The following is a 19,281-nucleotide window of genomic DNA, read 5'->3' on the forward strand; positions in this document are numbered from 1 at the left end:
ACACACACACACACACACACACACACACACACACACACACACACACAATTTCTAAATGATAATGACTTCTAATATAGATACAAAAAGAGGACCTACATTTAATTAAAAGTATAGTTAGAGGAATAAATGTCATAAAACATACATTTTGAAATACATCTTATATTTTATGCCAACATTTTAATCAAGAGATTATCTTAGTTTTGAAATGCCTCATTACTTTTATATCTTCTGTGATCTAAATCTGGCACTATCATGAGTCACACTAGGGGGAAAAAAACATTAAAACTATAATTGTTATAGTTAACTCCAGACGTGTAATGAAAATGTTAGGAAAACATTTATACTGTGATACGTACATTGTGAAACAATTTTTAAAACCTCCCAAATATCAAAGATCCTTCATGCATTAATGCACTTGTCTATGCAATGTCTCAGCACATGCTTTATGTTTACATAAAAATATTGCTTTACATTTACATAAAAATATTGTTTTCAATCATTAAATGACCTAACAATGTTGAAGTTATGAAATATGGTCATGAAAGCAGCAAATACCTGAGGTACTCACAGCTGTGGAGTAGGGATTATGAGCTCCAGTGTTTTCAGCCCAGCAGCCACATCCATACAGAGCAGCCTGGGAAAAAAGAAAATAGATACATAGAGTATTTCAGAAATATTATATGTAATTACAAGCTTTCAACAGAAGACAAAATCATACCCATCTAATAAAGCCCGGTTTAATAATGATGTATATCAAATGGGAAATAATACCAGAGACTGTGTAAGACCTACCTAAACAATGGTTCTAACACTATCTAAACTATATATTCCAACTATTGTATTAATCTAAAATTTTTCAGGAACAGTAAGAGAAAGTTTCTTAGACTCTCATCAGCAGTAGTTTTGTTCCTTCCTTGAAAAACCTTTCCCCTATTGCAGTTTGCCAGCGGAGTTTCTCTTCTGGCCCCTTGAAATCACCCCCATGGTTGCCTTAAAATAGTGGTTCTGAAACTAGGTATATGTCAAATTGTTTGAGAAGCTTGGTGATAAGAACCATGGTTCCCAGATATTCTGAGTCAGTGGTCTGGGGGTTGGCCAATGAATTGCCATTATTAATCAGGGCCCCGTGGTAGGGGGTGGGGCTGGGATGCAGGGGGTCCTCCTGGCATACCCTAAGAAACCCTATTTGGGAGGGTTTTTGCCATGCCTCCCTTAAAGTGGCACAATAGGAACTACAAACAGTTATTACCAAAGGGCCCATTATATGCTCACCACTGTGCTAGATTCTGCCAGATATAAAGAAAGGAGGCAAATAGGTCAATTCAAGCTAATCACTTTATGAGGTGGTAGAGCAGATTTATTTGGCTGAAACTACCCATAACACAAATTACTATGGTTTCATAAAAGAACATGACAATTATTCCTATTTTGTTTCTAATAATGCCACCCAGAATGCCTGGATTCACCTCTCCAATTCCACAATGACTTCTCTGCCTTTGGGAGGGGAATCAAAACTAATTAACTTTTCCAGTCCTTCATTAGAAGTAGAATTAGAAACATCTTTTGATAGCCATCCCAGAGAAATAGAAGAAAGACTGCTCAAGAATGTTCACCACCACAAGTTTGGTAAGAATAGCAAACTGAAACCATAGATGTCCATCAGTAAAGAAATGGCTAACTGTTGGCACAGCAATGTGTGGGATTCATTGCAGAGGTTCAAAATAAAGAATTAAAAATTTTAAGAAGATGTTTAGGAACTAAAGAGAAAAAACCCCACACATATTGTTGGGCTGGGAGGAGGAGGAGGAGGAGGAGGAGGAGAAGTCAGCAACAAGCTATGATACACTGAGTATGTAGCATGACTTATCACTGATGGAGAAAAAAATATGTTCCCATAAAAGAGAAAAAAGTAACTGCTATTTCTAGGAGCTTACTTGTAAGGACTGGCGGAAGAAGCTAAGACTGGGAATGCTGACCAGACGGACTTTAGCTTTCTACAGTATTGTATCCTTTTTTATAAGGACTTTAGAATTCATTTGCTTCAATATTCTACCCAGAGCAGGAATTTGTGAACTATTCCTCAAAACTCTGAGATGCACACACACCCTATTCCCCTAATCACCCTCCTTGAGAAATAATCCAAAGTCCAAGATAATTGGAGATGAAGTACCCCATGCCATCCCCAGATGTCATTGACAATAACCTTCTTAAAAGTAGAACCAAGAACTGACACAACACTCCCATGAGGCAAACAGTAGGAAATATATTATAGCCTTAGAAAACACAATGCTTCTAAAATACACAAGACTGTTGAGTCAGAGTAGTAACTGAAAGCCCTATAGAAGTGATTTCAGAATAAAACTAGCAGACTTGTGGGATAAGCCATTCATCTGGTACTACCTAGGACAGGTGCTAAGTCAGCCAAAGCCTCAGAGAACTTGTGACCTGAGGAGAAGGGCCCATTCTTCCTTCTTTGAAAACCCTGGACATTAGTCCACTGTCCTTTCCATTCCCAACAATTATCTTGACCAGGAACCTGCACCCAAAAATAACAAACAGGGCCACAAGGACAGCTCTTAGAAACCCAAAGGTCATTTTTTTTTTTTTAAGAAAAGAAAAAAACACTTATTCTTACTCTTTGTTTCTTCTCTCTAAGCAAATACCTTTTATGCTACCTCCCCTCAATTTCATGACCTAAAGCTGTCTTCCTTCTTAATCTTCTGAAATCAATTGGGCTGACACAGTGATAGGTCAGATAAAAGAAAGAATCAGAGATTGTTCGTCTCTTATCCACTTCTTTGGATAAAACATAACATTAAGCAGGCCTTAAAAAAAAAAAAAAGCTTCCTTCTTTTCAGTAGTAAAATTTCATTAACATTTTAAAAAATATGAACATTCACTACAAACAGGTCATATAAATATTATTATCATCATCATTATTATTATTATTATTTAATCTTCTTTGGGACTTGTTTTCCTTTATAAAATGAGGATTATAAAACCCCAACCTCATAATGTTGTTGTAGGATCACACGAATGAACACATTTGTTGCATGTAGCAAGAGATTAATAACAGTAGCTATAGCTGTTATTATCAGGGACTGTGATAAGCAACTTAAATGCATTGCATCACTGAATCTTCTAGAACTTTGTTAAGGTACCTATTTATCCCCATTTTACACTTATGGAAAGTGGAGCTTAAAGACTTTGAATAACTTGGTTATGGTAAAGAAACTGCAAAGTGGGGAGGTGAGATTAGAATAAAGGTTTACCTGACTCCAAAGTTCACACTCTTAACCACTAAAATCAACTGCCTATTTGTGTGGGAGTAGGTTGCGGGTGAGGGGAGAGTGGAATTTAATAATTCCTTTCTTGTGTCCCAGTTGTAAATTCTAATTAGTGTTGGTAAGCCAAGCAAGTAAGTTCTAATTCAAATTGCCATTTCACCATCTGAATGGTTGTTATCATATATCCAGAGCAGGGTAATATGTTAAGACTCTTAAATAGTTCACTTGTGCGTTTAGAATGTATTTAAAAGCACCTAGTTTTGTCATATTTTTTAAAAAGCCATTTTTTTCAATACTTTGCTTGTATATTTTGTCTCTTTCCCTCCTGATTGTCAAGAATGGTTCCTTACTGTCATCTGATGCTTACGTATTTCCAGGCTTATTATATCTCCTCTATCTAAGCAATATAATCCAATTAAGCAAATGTATTTTCCTGTGAAGTACCTTCACTTCTATCCACCACACCTCTTCCTGATTTTCAGCTCCCACAAACTGTGTCTTCATAAACTAGCCAAGTGGCACAAATCAACAAGTTTAAGTTTTACCGAAGTGTTTCTTTTTCCAGGACATCCCATGTGTAGTGGCAGAATGGCTTCATGATTGTTCAATTAAATATTCTGCTAACATAGTCCATAACTATCCTTGGTTCTTTTGTTGCTATTTTGCTAACTAACACAAACAAAAAACAGTGAGAAAGCCATGGGAATTGCAATGCAATGAAGGCGGCTAATACTGGCTTTTCTTTCTCCTTCTCCACCAAGGCATCCAAATCTGATATGCCAAGCTTGGTTCTTATCCTAAATTTGACAAATACACAGGGCTTTATAATGTGGAAAAACACCATGACCAGACAAAGGCTTTTTATAATGAGTTCAAAGCATTGTACATATGTTGAGTAATCATTCCTCATAAATCCCCTTGTATGGTAGACAAAGAGTAGCACAAAATTAATTATTCTTCCCTACCCCTTCCCTCTTCCATGGGACTGTAAGTGGACTGTAGACTATAAAGGGCATATCAAGGAACATCACTTGGGGCTTTGCAAAGATGTCCTCCATGAATCAGATCACCGGCCTCCAAGCATTCACTCACCACCACGTCCAAAGCAACTGTGATAGCGACTCTTCCTCAAATGTGAGGGACAAAGCATACAGAGCATGCCAAGCAGTGCCCTGAGTGTAACATGAGATCCAAGTACTGAGCTTAAGCACAGTCCTTGCAACAACTTTAACAGACTACATGAGTCATTAGTTCACTCAACAAATATTTATTAAGCCCATAAGTAATGTACCAAATTGGTTTATACTCAGAAAGCTTACTAGATCAAATGGACTGTGAAATCCCATTCTCTGTACAGAACTAAAGTTTGGAGATGGGGGGAAGGAGGAATGGTAAAGAAAATATGCAAGTGAAACAGGAATAAGCCAGTTACACATAAAAAAGACCCCCCTTATATCTAGATTCCTTGAATGGGATCATGTGTTGGTTCCATTGCTGAAATGCTTAACCAGAGGAGGATTTTAGAGGGTCAAAATTTTACTGTTCCTTGAATGGAAGAAATATACAAATGTAACTCTAAAGTCATTTTCCCACCTAAAAAGCAGGCCACAATATAATCAGGTAGTGCTTACCCCTAATGAATAGGACATTTGCAAAGAAAGAAATGGAAGATCATACATATTTACTGAATGTATACTAAATATCAAGTACCCAGCCTTTTTGAAGTAACAACATACAATATTACTGATTGTAAAGATCATAGAGAACTCTATTGCCATGAGATAGTTTTTTTTAGAATCTTGAAATGGTATTTGATGATTTGTATTACATAAATACTAAACACACACACACACACACACACACACACCATAATATCATTTATTTTTTCTAAAGAAAAAATGTTTCTACTGGCTTTAAAAAATGGTGAGCCAGAAAACTCCATGTTTTAAATTAACAAGCCAGTTTAAAAACCCCATAATTACTTACCTGTCCAACCCTCCCTGGATGCTTCAAGGCCAAGCCTCCACTGGAGACAGCAGCAGCAACGTTCCCTTCATGGTCCACAACTACAGCGCCCACTGTGTCCAAAGTGCCCGAGTCATTCTCCTGGAGAGCAAGCAGGGCATGGGCACTCACTAAGCACAGTGTGTCACAATTCGATATGACCACATAGCACTTTTCAGTACAATCATGACAGAATTCACCAATCTCCTAAAATTATCTATTATCAAGGTGCCACTAAAACCCTGTTCAAGTCAAAATGTATTTTCTACCGAAAAATCCTGAGCAGAAGCTGTCTTGTTGCTTTTCTCTAATAATAAGCCACGCATGCCTTTCTAAGGGAGAAAGAAAAAACACAATCTAATATAAATTAGTGTATAACAGTGCCCCCTAATCTCAAGTATTAAGTTCATGATTGAAAAATCGGTAGAGGAATCTATCCATGGCATAAGTGAATCAATAAATGACATTAACAGTATTTTCTAAAATATTATATACAAATTTCTAAAAGTAATGTCCTCAGCACAATAAATGAAGAGAATGGCATTTACAATCTTGAAGTATACTATGCTATAATTTTCTTTTACAATTCCTTCCTTATGAGAAATTTATGGCCACCTCCCTCCTCTGCTGTGTTAATAATATGCTTGCCAAATATACAGCAGAAAACAGCACATTTCTGGGAGGCATCTTTGTGATTCTGAGTCTTGTTCCAGGTCACACAGGCTTAAGGCTTTTCACATGTATTCACTATAAGCAGCTATCTCCTACCTCAAAGATTTCTGGGGCGCCTGTGCAAGACAGATAAACTTTAAAATACTGGATAAAAATCAGAATTATGGGAAGCAGGAAGTAAGTTTCATTAAAAAAAAAACTCTTTGTATATTCAAAAGGGAGGCTACTGCAGGTCTTTAGGTTAATGGCAATCACAGTAGTTTTCCTACACTAGAGCACTGGTGTTTAAACTGTGCACCAGAACTCAAGACTCCCACCCTCACTCCCAGCCCCAAGAATGCAGGAAAGAGCCAGGCACAACCCCACCAGGTTCAACAAGAGCAGTTCCTCCTCCTATGCTGTTAACCATACTACTGAGCAAGACTTCATCTGTACTTGAGGGATTCCCAGCTAAGAAGTTTCAGAAATGCCACATTCAGGCAATCCCCAGAAAAGTCAGTGACTTCCTAGGACCACCACAGAAGTTGAATAATGCCGAGGGGAGTTCTGAAATATTGGAGACATGTGCAAACAAAAGATTTTTACTTGAAGCAAACTGACAAATCCAGAGGTAGAGTATGCCTCAAAAAATATTCCATTAGTCTGTTAGGAGAAGGTACATCTATACATGTACGTTTCTTTGGGCTTTGCTCTAGATTCTAACTCCTCTTAAATATACTGATACACTATGATATTACTTAAATAGAAAATGTGTAATTGACTGAAATAAGTGCTTTATTCCCACTCTCCCTTTTAACCACAGCTAGGGGACGTCTAGCCAATGGATCCACGTGACCATATCCCAAAATACCACAGCTCTGCGGGTGGCAGGATACCTGACTTTCAAGGACAGTTCCCCAACCTGACTATAAATTCTGAGGAAAGGCCTGATCCACTGTTTCATTTGCACATAGCAGACATTCAGGCATACTTATTCTTTAATTAGGAGGAAATAGTGCATGTCTGCATCCGTGATGTCACAGAAACAAGCCAAACAAGTGACGACACATGCCAGGTCATTCTAACATCAGGGTCTCAGTCTTCCGTCTCCTTTTCTCAAGATTCAGTTTCATGCAAATCCACAGGATGCCACTATCTTAGGGAAGACTTAACAATAATTAGGTTTGTTCATTTGGTATGGAAGAAGTGAAGTTTATCTTCTTTGGTAGGTAAGATGAAAGTATCAAAGTAAAGAATTGCATTAGACACATTTTATTCCAGGAAAAAAAAAAAAAAAAAAAAAAAGAAGCGGGGGGTGGGGTGAATCCCAAAGAGAAATGTACTTTAAGGAGAAACATTTCATTATTCTAAGAAATAATTCCTAAATCTTTATACTCTTGCACTTCAACCTCAGATAGAGAAGTGTTTGTTCCTTACCCAAATACCAAGTCTTATGTCTTCTACAGGAGGCCTTCTCAAACTTTAAGGTACACACAAATCATCTGAGAATCTATTAAATGTAGATTCTGAAAGTAATCTGGCATTGGTCAAGACTGTATATCTAACAAACTTCCCCCATAATGCTGATGTTGCTGGTTCCTAGAACCTACCTTAAGAAATAAGGTAAGACAGCATCCTACAGGATTCATTTTCAGCCAAATATCTGTTCTACTCATTTTAAGGCAAATAATTTTATGGGCACAAATATGCTGAAGGAGAAATTTAAACCACCTAAGACTATCATTATGTCAGCATACAAGATTTAAGTTCTATCTGGTTCAACTATCAGTTGGTAGCGTATCACCATGATCATACCACAATGAACATAGAGTATTTTAAACTATTGATCTCATACTGTTTTTTTTTAGAAATAGATAACTCTCATATGAATAAATATAAACTGTAAAACACTTCCTTAACAACAATAAAGTCAAGAAAGGGTATTAGTTCATTAACTGTGACTTTTGATCCCATGCATTCTGTAAAACAGAATTTTACTAAGGGGATACATAATGTATACATAATGATATACATTACTTATAAGACAACTCTCTTAGCATTTCAATCATGATATTATAAACTATGAGGACTCATGTCTAACCAAACTACTATAGAAAAATACAAAAATATTATACATAGATGGATTTACTGTAACTTTGTTTTCGAAAATGAAAAATCAAGCAAAAAATAAAGAATCCTGTTCCAAATTAAGCTAAATATTCCTAAGGGCTTGCAACACCTGCAAAAATCAGAATTACTTCATAAATATTCAAGAATTAGTTCATATATTTCACATTCTGAAAGGCAAATTTAAGGATGATGAAGTAATATTTAAGCATTTTTATGAAGTGTAGATAAATTGAGTGAAAGACAAACACTGGTATTTTGGCCATAATAATTTCACAGAACTCATTTGTACAGAAATGAAATCTTAGAAAGGTTAAAAAACACACAATGACTGTTACTATATAGAGCTACTATTATGCTCTTACACTCCATAAATACTTGAAAGTATATGCACCACATAGGTACACATGCACTTATTGTCCTTGACTGAAACATGCTATTTGCATTATTTTTTTGATAAAATTGTGACTAAAAAGCAACTGTACAGACCATAGTTCTCCTTATAATAAACACATGTATCTAAAGTTGGCACAGAGATTTCATGTGTTATGGAAAACACTGAAATAAAATTTTCTTCAAGTAACCAAGAAACTAGTAATCACTGGTGGGCTTAATGTCAAAAGTTTTTATTATTCTCTGCTCCAAATTGGAGATTGCTATTACACAATTGTGTAAAACTTAAATTAGGTAACACGTGAACTACTTTAAAAGGAATAAGTCTCTTAAAATAAAGTTTACGTACTTCCCACCAGAAAATTATGCCTCTAACCTGCATTCTAACTCAGAAATCTGCCAAGAGACACCATCTATCAGTTACTTATCTCATTAACCTGGTATTTCTTCTACACAGAATTACTCAAATATCAAAGAGCTACAAGGAAAGAATAATATCTCAAATATATAAGTGCATCCTGAAATTGGTATATGGTGGAACTATCCTAATACAATAATAAAGACAGAAATATATTTTTTGAGAAGATACCAAACCTTCATAATACACTTTTGTTAGGTTGTATTATAACTGTATTATAACTGACACGAGTTTCCACTTGAGCAAAGCAGATGACTGATGCCCTCCATGACAATACAGCAATGGCAGCATAAAGCTTTGCAATCTTTTAGTATCCTAAGCATGGAATGATAGCTCTGGCTACAAGAGACCTAGATCTGGCTCCATGTCTATCTTCCACAAACCAGCCCCACAGTGGGGCCACTGTAGGTTTAGAGTATATCAGGTATGTGTAAACAAAGTATGATTTAGCTAGAATTACCTACTCTCATGTGTCTGGCTTGGCTGAAACCAAGGAAAATGTGGATATAAGAACACCCAATGACCATTTTCTTCTCTCTTCACCCTTCTGATGCCCAATACTATAAATGATGTTTCTGTGAACTACAGTCAAGATGTCTATCGTTAAAGACATATAAATGACTAACAGACACATTAAAAATCACTCATCATCATGGAAATTCAAATCAAAACCACAATAAGATATCATCTCACACCTGTCAGAATGGCTAAAATTAACAAATCAGGAAACAACAGATGTTGGCGAGGATGGGGAGAAAAGGGAACCCTCTGACACTGTTAGTGGGAATGCAAACTGGTATAGCCACTCTGGAAAACAGTATGGAGGTTCTTCAAAAAGTTAAAAATAGAACCACCCTACGACCCAGCAATTGCACTACAAGGTATTTATCCAAAGGGTACAAAAATGCTGATTTGAAGGGGCATATGCACCCCAATGTTTATACAGCACTATCAACAACAGACAAGTTATGGAAAGAACCCAAATGTCCACTGACTGATGAATGGATAAAGAAGATGTGGTATCTATATAAAATGGAATATTACTCAGCAATCAAAAAGAATGAAATCTTGCCATTCCAATGACATGGATGGAACTAGAGAGTATTATGCTAGGCAAAGAAAGTCAGTCAGGAAAGGATACATACCACATGATTTCACTCATATGTGTAATTTAAGAAATAAAACAGATGAACATAGGGGAAAGGAAGGAAAAATAAATAAGATAAAAACAGACAGGAGTGCCTGGGTGGCTTAATTGGTTAAGCATCTGACTCTTGATTTCAGCTCAGGTCATGATCTCACGGGTTCATGAGATTGAGTCCTGCATCAGGATCTGTACTGACAACATGGAGTCTGCTTGGGATTCTCTCTCTCCCTCTCTCTCTGCTCCTCTCCTGCTCTCTCTCTGTCTCAAAATAAATTAAAAAAATGAGTAAATAACTTTAAGAAAGGAAATAAAACAAAAGAAAAGAAAAACAGAGAGAGAGGCAAACAATAAGAGACTCTTAACTATAGAGAACAAACTAAAAGTTGATGGAGGGAGGTGGGTGGTGGATGGGCTAAATGAGTGATGGGCATTAAGGAGGACACTTCTTGGGAAGAGCACTGGGTGTTATATGTAAGCGATGAATCACTAAATTCTACTCCTGAAACTAATACTACACCAATATGTTAACTAACTTGAATTTAAATAAAATCTTAGAAGAAAAAAAGTGTCTATTCTTAAATAATTCTTTATTGTCTTTAACAAATATGCATTAAATATCTGTGAAGCACCACATAAATTAGTGCCAAACATATCTACAACAAAGGAAAAAAAGTAAATAATAATTGTTATTTATTTTCTAAATCACTCAACAAAAATAAAAAACTTAACAAAAATATTTTTAGCTCAAAATAAAAATAAAGTTAAAAAAGCATGGGTTATGCTCATGGATTGGAAGAATAAATATTGTTAAAATGTTAAAACTACCCAAAGCAATCTACACATTCAATACAATCCCAATCAAAATTGCACCGGCATTCTTCTCAAAGCTACAACAAACAATCCTAAAATCTGTATGGAACCACAAAAGACCTCAAATAGCCAAAGTAATATTGAAGAAGAAAACCAAAGCCGGAAGCATCACAATCCCAGACTTTAGACTCTACTACAAAGTTGTAATCATCAAGACAGTATGGTATTGGCACAAAAACAGACACATACACCAATGGAATAGAATAGAAAACCCAGAAGTGGACGCACAAATTTATGGCCAACTAATCTTTGACAAAGCAGGAAAGAGTATCCAATGGAAAAAAGACAGTCTCTTTAACAAATAGTGCTGGGAGAACTTGACAGCAACAGGCAGAAGAATGAAACTAGACCACTTTCTTAACACCATTCACAAAAATTAACTCGAAATGGATGAAGGACCTGAATGTGAGACAGGAAATCATCAAAACCCTAGAGGAGAAAGCAGGAAAAAACCTCTCTGACCTCAGCTGCAGCAATTTCTTACTCGACACATCTCCAAAAGCAAGGGAATTAAAAGCAAAAATGAACTATTTGGACCTCATCAAGATAAAAAGCTTCTGCACTGCAAAGGAAACAATCAACAAAACTAAAAGGCAACCGACAGAATAGAAGATATTTGCAAATGACATATCGGATAAAGGGCTAGTATCCAAAATCTATAAAGAACTGACCAAACTCCACATCCAAAAAACAAATAATCCAGTGAAGAAATGGTCAGAAGACATGAATAGACACTTTTCCAAAGAAGACATCCAGATGGCCAACAGACACATGAAAAGATGCTCAACGTCACTTCTCATCAGGGAAATACAAATCAAAACCACACTGAGATACCACCTCACGCTGGTCAGAGTGGCTAAAATGAACAAATCAGGAGACGATAGATGCTGGTGAGGATGTGGAGAAACGGGAACCCTCTTGCACTGTTGGTGGGAATGCAAACTGGTGCAGCCGCTCTGGAAAACAGTGTGAAGTTTCCTCAAAAAATTAAAACTAGAAATACCCTATGACCCAGTGATAGCACTGCTAGGTATTTACAAGGGATACAGAGTGCTGATGCATAGGGACACATATACCCCAATGTATATAGCAGCACTTTCAACAATAGCCAAATTATGGAAAGAGCCTAAATGCCCAACGACTGATGAATAGGTAAAGAAGATGTGGTTTATAGATACAATAGAATACTACTTGGCAATGAGAAAGAATGAAAGCCTGCCATTTGCAGCAATGTGGATGGAACTGGACAGTATTATGCTAAGTGAAATAAGTCAGGCAGAGAAAGACAGATACCATATGTTTTCACTCATATGTGGATCTTGAGAAACTTAACAGAAGACCATCGGGGAGGAGAAGGGGAAAACAAAGTTACAGAGAGGTAGGGAGGCAAACCATAAGAGACTCTTGAATACTGAGAACAAAGTGAGGGTTGATGGAGGGTGGGAGAGAGGGGAAAGTGGGTGATGGTCATTGAGGAGGGCACCTGCAGGGATGAGCACTGGGTGTTGTATGGAAACCAATTTGACAATAAATTATATTAAAAAAATTAAAAAATAAAAAAAATATTACAGAACTGGAAAAAAAAGGCATGGGTTAATCATGCTCTTAAGGGATTTTAATATTCTACATTACAGCTTTAATTATAAATTCATACCATAACAAAGTTCCAGAGGATTACCTAAAGTTCCAAACTCTCAAAGACCACAAAGGGCAATGCTTTCCAAATGGCAGAATACTTACACAGTGTTCTAAGGCTCGCAACATTCAAGGTAAAAAAAAGCAATGATTTTAATCTTGGTTTTTAAAATAACATTTCAATTAACTACAGTAAGGTGTGTTTTTTTGTTTTGTTTTGTTTTTGTTTATTTGTTTTGGGGGTTTTTTGTTTCTTGTTTGGTTCAAAATGGAACAGTTTGAGAGCCTCGGTGTGCATGTTGAGTGATCATGTATAAGTGATGGAAAAGCCCAGATGAACATACTCATGACTTAACTTATTACACAGCTGAAGAGTAAAAACCACAAGGGGAGTTCCACACAGCTTTAAATCATTTTTATTCATATTCATATGCTACATAATTAAAATTATTTTATACTTATAATGAACCACTGGTTAAGGAGAGTAAACGTAAGATATACTGGAGTTGAAATAAAAATTGAGGAATTTAAGAATGATAATTCTGACAAAGCCCTTAGATAATATTAGCTAGATCATTAAATTGCATTCATCTGATCAACATGCTTAGGCTTCTTATTTGGCTTCTTATTTTTCTGGAATAAATATTAATCACAATTTTTAAATTTTAAATCAAAAATTTTTAATCCTAAATGAAATATACACCCAGAATTTGAACCTCTATGTACTTACCCAAGAGAAATCAAAATATATATGACAAAAGACTTGTCAAAATGTTCATAGCACTTTTAACTGCAATAGCCAAACCTGGAAACAACACAATGCCTACCTATCAAGAGGGTAATGGGTACACACATTGTGATACAGGCAGTAGGGAAGGAATGCCCAGCAATGAAAAGGAACTAGTGATACACACAACAGTATGGATAACCTTTTAGACATATACTGAATCAAAGAAGCTGGACACAACAGAGTACATAACATATCCCATTTATATGAAGGTTCAGAAAAGGTAAAACTCCTCTATGGTGAGAAAGAATCAGAAAAGTGTTGTTTTGGGAGGCAAGGTTGACTATGAAGGAGCATGAGAAAATTTTCTGGAGTAATGATGTTTTATATTTTGATAGTGGTATGTGTTACATGGGTTTATAAATGTCAAAATTCATCAAAGATGAATTGAGATGTGTGCATTGCACTGTACATTAGTTTTATCTTTAAAAAAATCAATAGCAGATGTATTTATCTAAAAGTACACAATCAAGAATTCAAAAACCAAGTCATGAACAAATTTTATAATTTTTTCCTAATATTATAACACATTTATATTTATGTTTATATAACATTTAATACACATTTGATTACAATCAATTTTAAGTAGTAAGTATTTTAAGTAGGGGGAGAAGGTGATAGAAAACATCAAAGAGGTGTTATATATATATGGATGAGTCTAACAAATGTCCAACTGGAAGGAGACAAAATAAAGAAGAGAAAATAATGAAAGAAAGAAAGCTAAAATTTCCCACAACTGCTGAAATATTAGAATCCAGATCCCCCAGAAGCCACAAAAGGAAAGGAGCCAGACAGATAGAAAGAAAAGATCACCTACAACAGAATAAGAGAATTTCCCAAACCCCAATGAAAGCCAGAAGACAGTGGTACATCTTCAAGGTACACAGAGAAAAGGAACTATAAACCTAGAAGTAGGTGCCCAACAAGATTACCTTTTAGGAACAAAAATAAAATAAAGGCATTTGTAAATGAATAAATAAAATGAGGTTACCACCAAGAGATCTGCACTTAATGAAAGCCTGAAGGACCATTCTTTTTAATACTACAAGCTGCCCTCCACGGAGCATGATTAATACTACACCCTCTCTACCACTGACTCATGAGCACACCTAATCTCCCTTTCTTGGCTCAACTTTATTTTTTTTCCATAATATTTCAACATTGTCTAAAGTGTACAATTTATTTTTGCATTATTTAAATTGCCAATCTCACCCACAAGACTGGAAGCTCCACAAAGGCAGTAATCTTTGTATAGTTTATTCACTAAAATTTGCTAAGCACTGAGAAAAGTACTTGACATCTCTTAGGTATTCAATAACTATTTGTTGAATGGATGCATGAATAAACAAGTGAATTATATACTTCAAGAGAATGAAAATAATTGCTGTGATCTGAAGGTCTGTGTCCTTCCAAAATTCACATGTTGAAATCCTACCTGCCAACGTGATGCTATTAGGAGGTGGGGCATTGAAACACAGCAGAGCCCTCATGAATGGAATTAATGCCCTTCTAGAGAGGCCCTTGAAGCTCCCCTGCCCCTTGGGCCATATGAGGTTACAGCACAAAGACGGCCATCTAGAAGCAGGCCCTCAACAGACACCAAATCTGCCTGGGGCTTCATGTTGGACTTCCCAGCCTCCAGAATTGTCAGAAGCAAATTTCTGTTGTTTATAAGCCACCCAGTCTATAGTATATTGTTAGAGCAGCCCAAACAGATTTAAGACAATAATCCAAGTAGGACAGTCAGGCATGAAAGAAGGAATACGTAAGCAAATGAAATGGCAAAACTGATGTAAATCAAAACTAATATTATCTTTAAAAATAATAATAACATGCTATTAGAATGTCAGGTTGGGTTTTAAAATATGGCTACATGTTATTTATAAGGGATGTGCCTAAAGCATAAGGATATGGAAAAGTTGAGAGTAAATGGGGAAGAAAGTGATATACCAAACAAGTACCAATCAAACATAAGCAAAGTAAGTTTTAAGACAAAAGGTATTAATAGTGATAGAGTCTCTACATCACAAATGCTGAAAGTTTAACTGCACCAGATATAATTAGAGATACAATAATTCTAAATTTGTATGTACCTAAAAAGAATAGCCTCAAATGTACATAAAGCAAAAGCACACCAACAAGGAGAAAGCAATAAACCATACCTCATGATGAGATATTTCAACACATTTCTCTCAATTACAAGTAAGAAACAGGAGACCCAAATTATACATCAAAAAGTGTGATTGCAGGTATGCCTGGATGGCTCAGTCGGTTAAGTCCAACTCTTGATGTCAGCTCAGGACATGATCTCACAGTTGGTGAGTTTGAGCTCTGCATCAGGCTCTGCACTGACAGTATGGCGCCTGTTTGGATTCCTCTCTCTCCCTCTCTCTCTGCCCCTCTCCTGCTCGCTCACTCTCTCCCTCTTTCTCTCTCTCTCAAAAAATAAACTATTAAAAAAAATTTTTTTTGATTTAAAAAGTGTGATTGCAAAGTGAACAATTAGAGGGGAGCAACAATTAGAGGGGAAACATTATTTTCAAACACATATAAATATGTGTAAAAACTGATCATACACTAAACCATAAACTAAATTACAACAAATTTCAAGAAATGGTATCAAATAGAACATGCTCTCTGAATATGATACAATTAAGTTAGGAGTCAATAAAATTAAATAAAATTTGGAAATTAAAAAAAAACACTTTGAAATAACTTATGACTCAAATAAGAAATCTAAATAGAAACAAAAATATTTAATAATGAATGATAATAAAAATATTACATTTCAAAATTTGTGGCATACAGCAAAAGTGGTAGAGAAAAATTTATACCCCAAATGTTGGTATTAGAAAAGAACAAAAAGGGGCCTAAGTGTCCAACTAAAGAAGTTAGAGGACAATATAAACACAAAGAGAAAGGAGAAAATAGAGAAAAATCAGTGAAAGACAAACATTAAATACATAAATAAAAAAAAAGGCAAGTCAGTTCTGTGAAAAAACTACTTATTGAATGAATGAACAAATTAAGTCTTATAGGCAATAATTTTCTCTGTATATCACCTAAATCTCAGCAAAGATCCAGCCCTCCTACCTTCTCCCCTAAAGAGAACCTTGGCTCTCTGGAGTAGGCATCCCTCCGAACTCACACTTCATCCAGTACAAAAGTGGGTCCCCACTCCTTTGCCCTCTTTCCCCATCCCATGCCAAAATATTGCCATTGAGGTCTCAAATAACTCCAGAAAGGATTTCCTTAATCTCTACCCAACCATGTAGGATGCCCCTGCATCTAAAGGTCCAACCTAAAACAGGTGGCTCTCCCCTCTATGGGAAGACTCTATATGTTGGCTTGTCCTAGGATCTTTTGTGTCTTGTCTTGTTCCTCATCCACCTGTAAGCAGCAACTAACAAAAGTACCGTAACTAAGTATTTTTTTAATTGACCTTCATCAATAAATCAAACTCTGTGCCCTCTGAAACTGCATCTTGCTCAATATATTTGCATGATCCAAACTCAGCCTATCTAAAGCAGTTTTCCTATTACCTCACATATTTCTCTCTGATTATTTCATATTTAGATCTTCCCTAAATGCAATGCTTTTTGCACATCACTCCTGAATAGGTCCTTTCCCAAAAGTATGAAATCTTTGGCTGGTCCTCATAATAACCACACTGAAGTCCAGACTCATTTTTTACAATATAGGAATGCTTTTTATTTCAGGAGGTTTTGCATACCCTCTGTCTGGACTGTTCAAAACAAACTTACTCTTACCATCAAACATTAAGCCTCACCTAATCTATAAAGAAATTATATGTCTTGATATTGATCACATTCTCCCATCCAATGTTTTTCTTTTGATAACACTTCTTTACTGCCCTCCCATCCTCTGGGGTCATTTGGCACCAGATCACATTCTTCTCATTTTTAACTAACCTGTTCACTTTCTTTAATTCCAAACTGCTTTCCTAAAAACTCTATGTAAGTAATACACAAAATATACTTTAACTTTGTTTTTCCACTGGAGACTAAACTCAGTCAACGCTGTCTGAGAAACATGTTCAAGGGAGGAGGGAATCAAAACTATTTAGCAGTTTTACTTCATATAGGCACGTATATCATAGTACTTCAGTGACAGAGATAGTGCAACATGCTACCAGCATACTCACTAATAGGCTATGAACTTCATTACCTGAGCAGATTAAAAAACACCCAAGTAAATGAACTAAGACCTTGCTAATTAAATAGACAGCAACAAAGTCTCTTTAATAAGAGCAGGCAACCTTTTTCAATTTAGTTGTCCAATTTGGCTCTTTCCAGGAACACCTGGCCATGGTCTGGACCTCTGGTCTTTCTTTCATTTCAGGGCATACATTTACCTTCTCTGGATAAAATTACACTTTTTCTTTTAAATACCAGAGCTCCACTGGCCTTTGAACTGAGTCTTAAAGCAGTGGGGAATAACAGATAAAGGACTAGAAGGTAACTTGGACAATCTGGAGTCTATTCCTGCCAATGAAACACCATGACAGTTGGGATGGGTCATTTAACCTGGATTTAAAGTCAACCCTCTCCAGATTGAATATTTGACACTGACTTTAATAACAAAGTAATAAGTTACTTTATTTGATATGAGACTTTAAAAGTATAGCAACATCTATTTGACCATATAACTATATGAGTATACCCACAAAAATAAAATTATTAAAAATCATAAATACACAACTACTAAAGATGATATATTAAGACATAAAGATATTAAAAAACAAAAAGGAAAGAAAAAGTGCCCACATACTTTTTCTCCTTTTATTCCTCAATAGCTTAAAATTTTATTAGAAGGTAGGAAGAAATCAAAGAATCACAAAGAGTAGGAGAGGAGCTAAGTATATTCTAGGATATAAAATCCATCTAAACTAATCATGATAGTACTATATCTTAGAAATTCTAATGCCATTCAATCTCAAGGATATCTTCAGACTCTCAACACTCAAAAGCCTGTGTTTAATGACAAATAGTCACCAGGATGGGCCCCATTCATACATATTTCAAAATATTCTCATTGGCTCTTAAGGACAATTAAAAGTACAAATAAAAGTAGATAAATGTCAAAAAAACAAAAAAAGTAGACAAATGTTCAGGGAGAACTCTGGCTATGGACTTAATTCCTCTATGGCCTATTTTACTATGCTAAATTTTGTGCACAGTTGAATCTGATCAACTGTCATGCCCTCACCAGGGATTAAAAACTGCCAAAACCAGAGTTTGCTTTCAACAGCAAAGTGTAATTTTGGTGTTAGACATTTTGCGTTTTGAATACCTTAAAATGGAACATGTATCACCAACTGCTCCACCTCTCTAGATTGTCTCACACATTTAGGCCACCTGGCTGGACCCCAGAATCACTTGCATTTTAAACCACGATCCTGCAGAAACTCTGTAGCACAACCAAGCATATCTACTTACAGGCTTCTAAACCTAAGGCTTTCTCTTTCTCTCCACCTAGATACCTGAGTCCTACCCTTTATCCAAGACCCAGCTTAAATTCTACCTCTTCCATAAAACCTACCATGAGAAACTTAAGAGAGTTTAGAGTGATTTCTCCACCCTACTAATTCCCATAGCTCTCACCGATGGCTTCATTCTTCCAGCACATAATACATAGTGTGATTTCTCTTTTGTTTCATTCCCCTCGACTAAATATAGTGGTCAGGGCCTAGGTGCTATATGCTCCATTTACTCCCTAAACCTATATAAAAGCCGGCATAAAAGAGGGCTCTGGCGGAGCATCACTCAAAGCCTGTGTACTCCTCAAGGTGACTTGCTGGTGAGTTCCACGTAACCTCGGGCTACACAAATCTATGCAGCAATGAAAACAAAGCACTGTCTATCCCTTGAGCAAATGACCCAAAATGACCACAGAAGAGATGGTAATGCTTGAGAAATGAATATGCTCAACACACACACAC

General features: G+C 36.1%; 1 protein-coding gene across 10 annotated transcripts in view; it reads right to left on the reverse strand.

The window, feature by feature from the left end:
- The window catches only part of TASP1 (taspase 1), a 307,910-nt gene that overhangs the window by 189,166 nt on the left and 99,463 nt on the right, over positions 1-19,281 (reverse strand). For 6 of the 10 annotated variants that reach the window (XM_040447716.1, XM_040447714.1, XM_040447722.1 and 3 more), the window contains 2 exons: positions 5,274-5,393; positions 556-634 (listed from right to left, as the gene is read on the reverse strand). In XM_040447716.1, the coding sequence (XP_040303650.1) occupies positions 556-634; positions 5,274-5,393 (199 nt within the window). The remainder of the gene's footprint in view (positions 1-555; positions 635-5,273; positions 5,394-19,281) is intronic. The other 4 variants (XR_005782143.1, XR_005782144.1, XM_040447718.1 and 1 more) reach the window with 2 other exon arrangements.

This window comes from Herpailurus yagouaroundi, unplaced genomic scaffold, assembly GCF_014898765.1.
Source record: "Herpailurus yagouaroundi ecotype Mexico unplaced genomic scaffold, PumYag 196, whole genome shotgun sequence".
Lineage (NCBI taxonomy): Eukaryota > Metazoa > Chordata > Mammalia > Carnivora > Felidae > Herpailurus > Herpailurus yagouaroundi.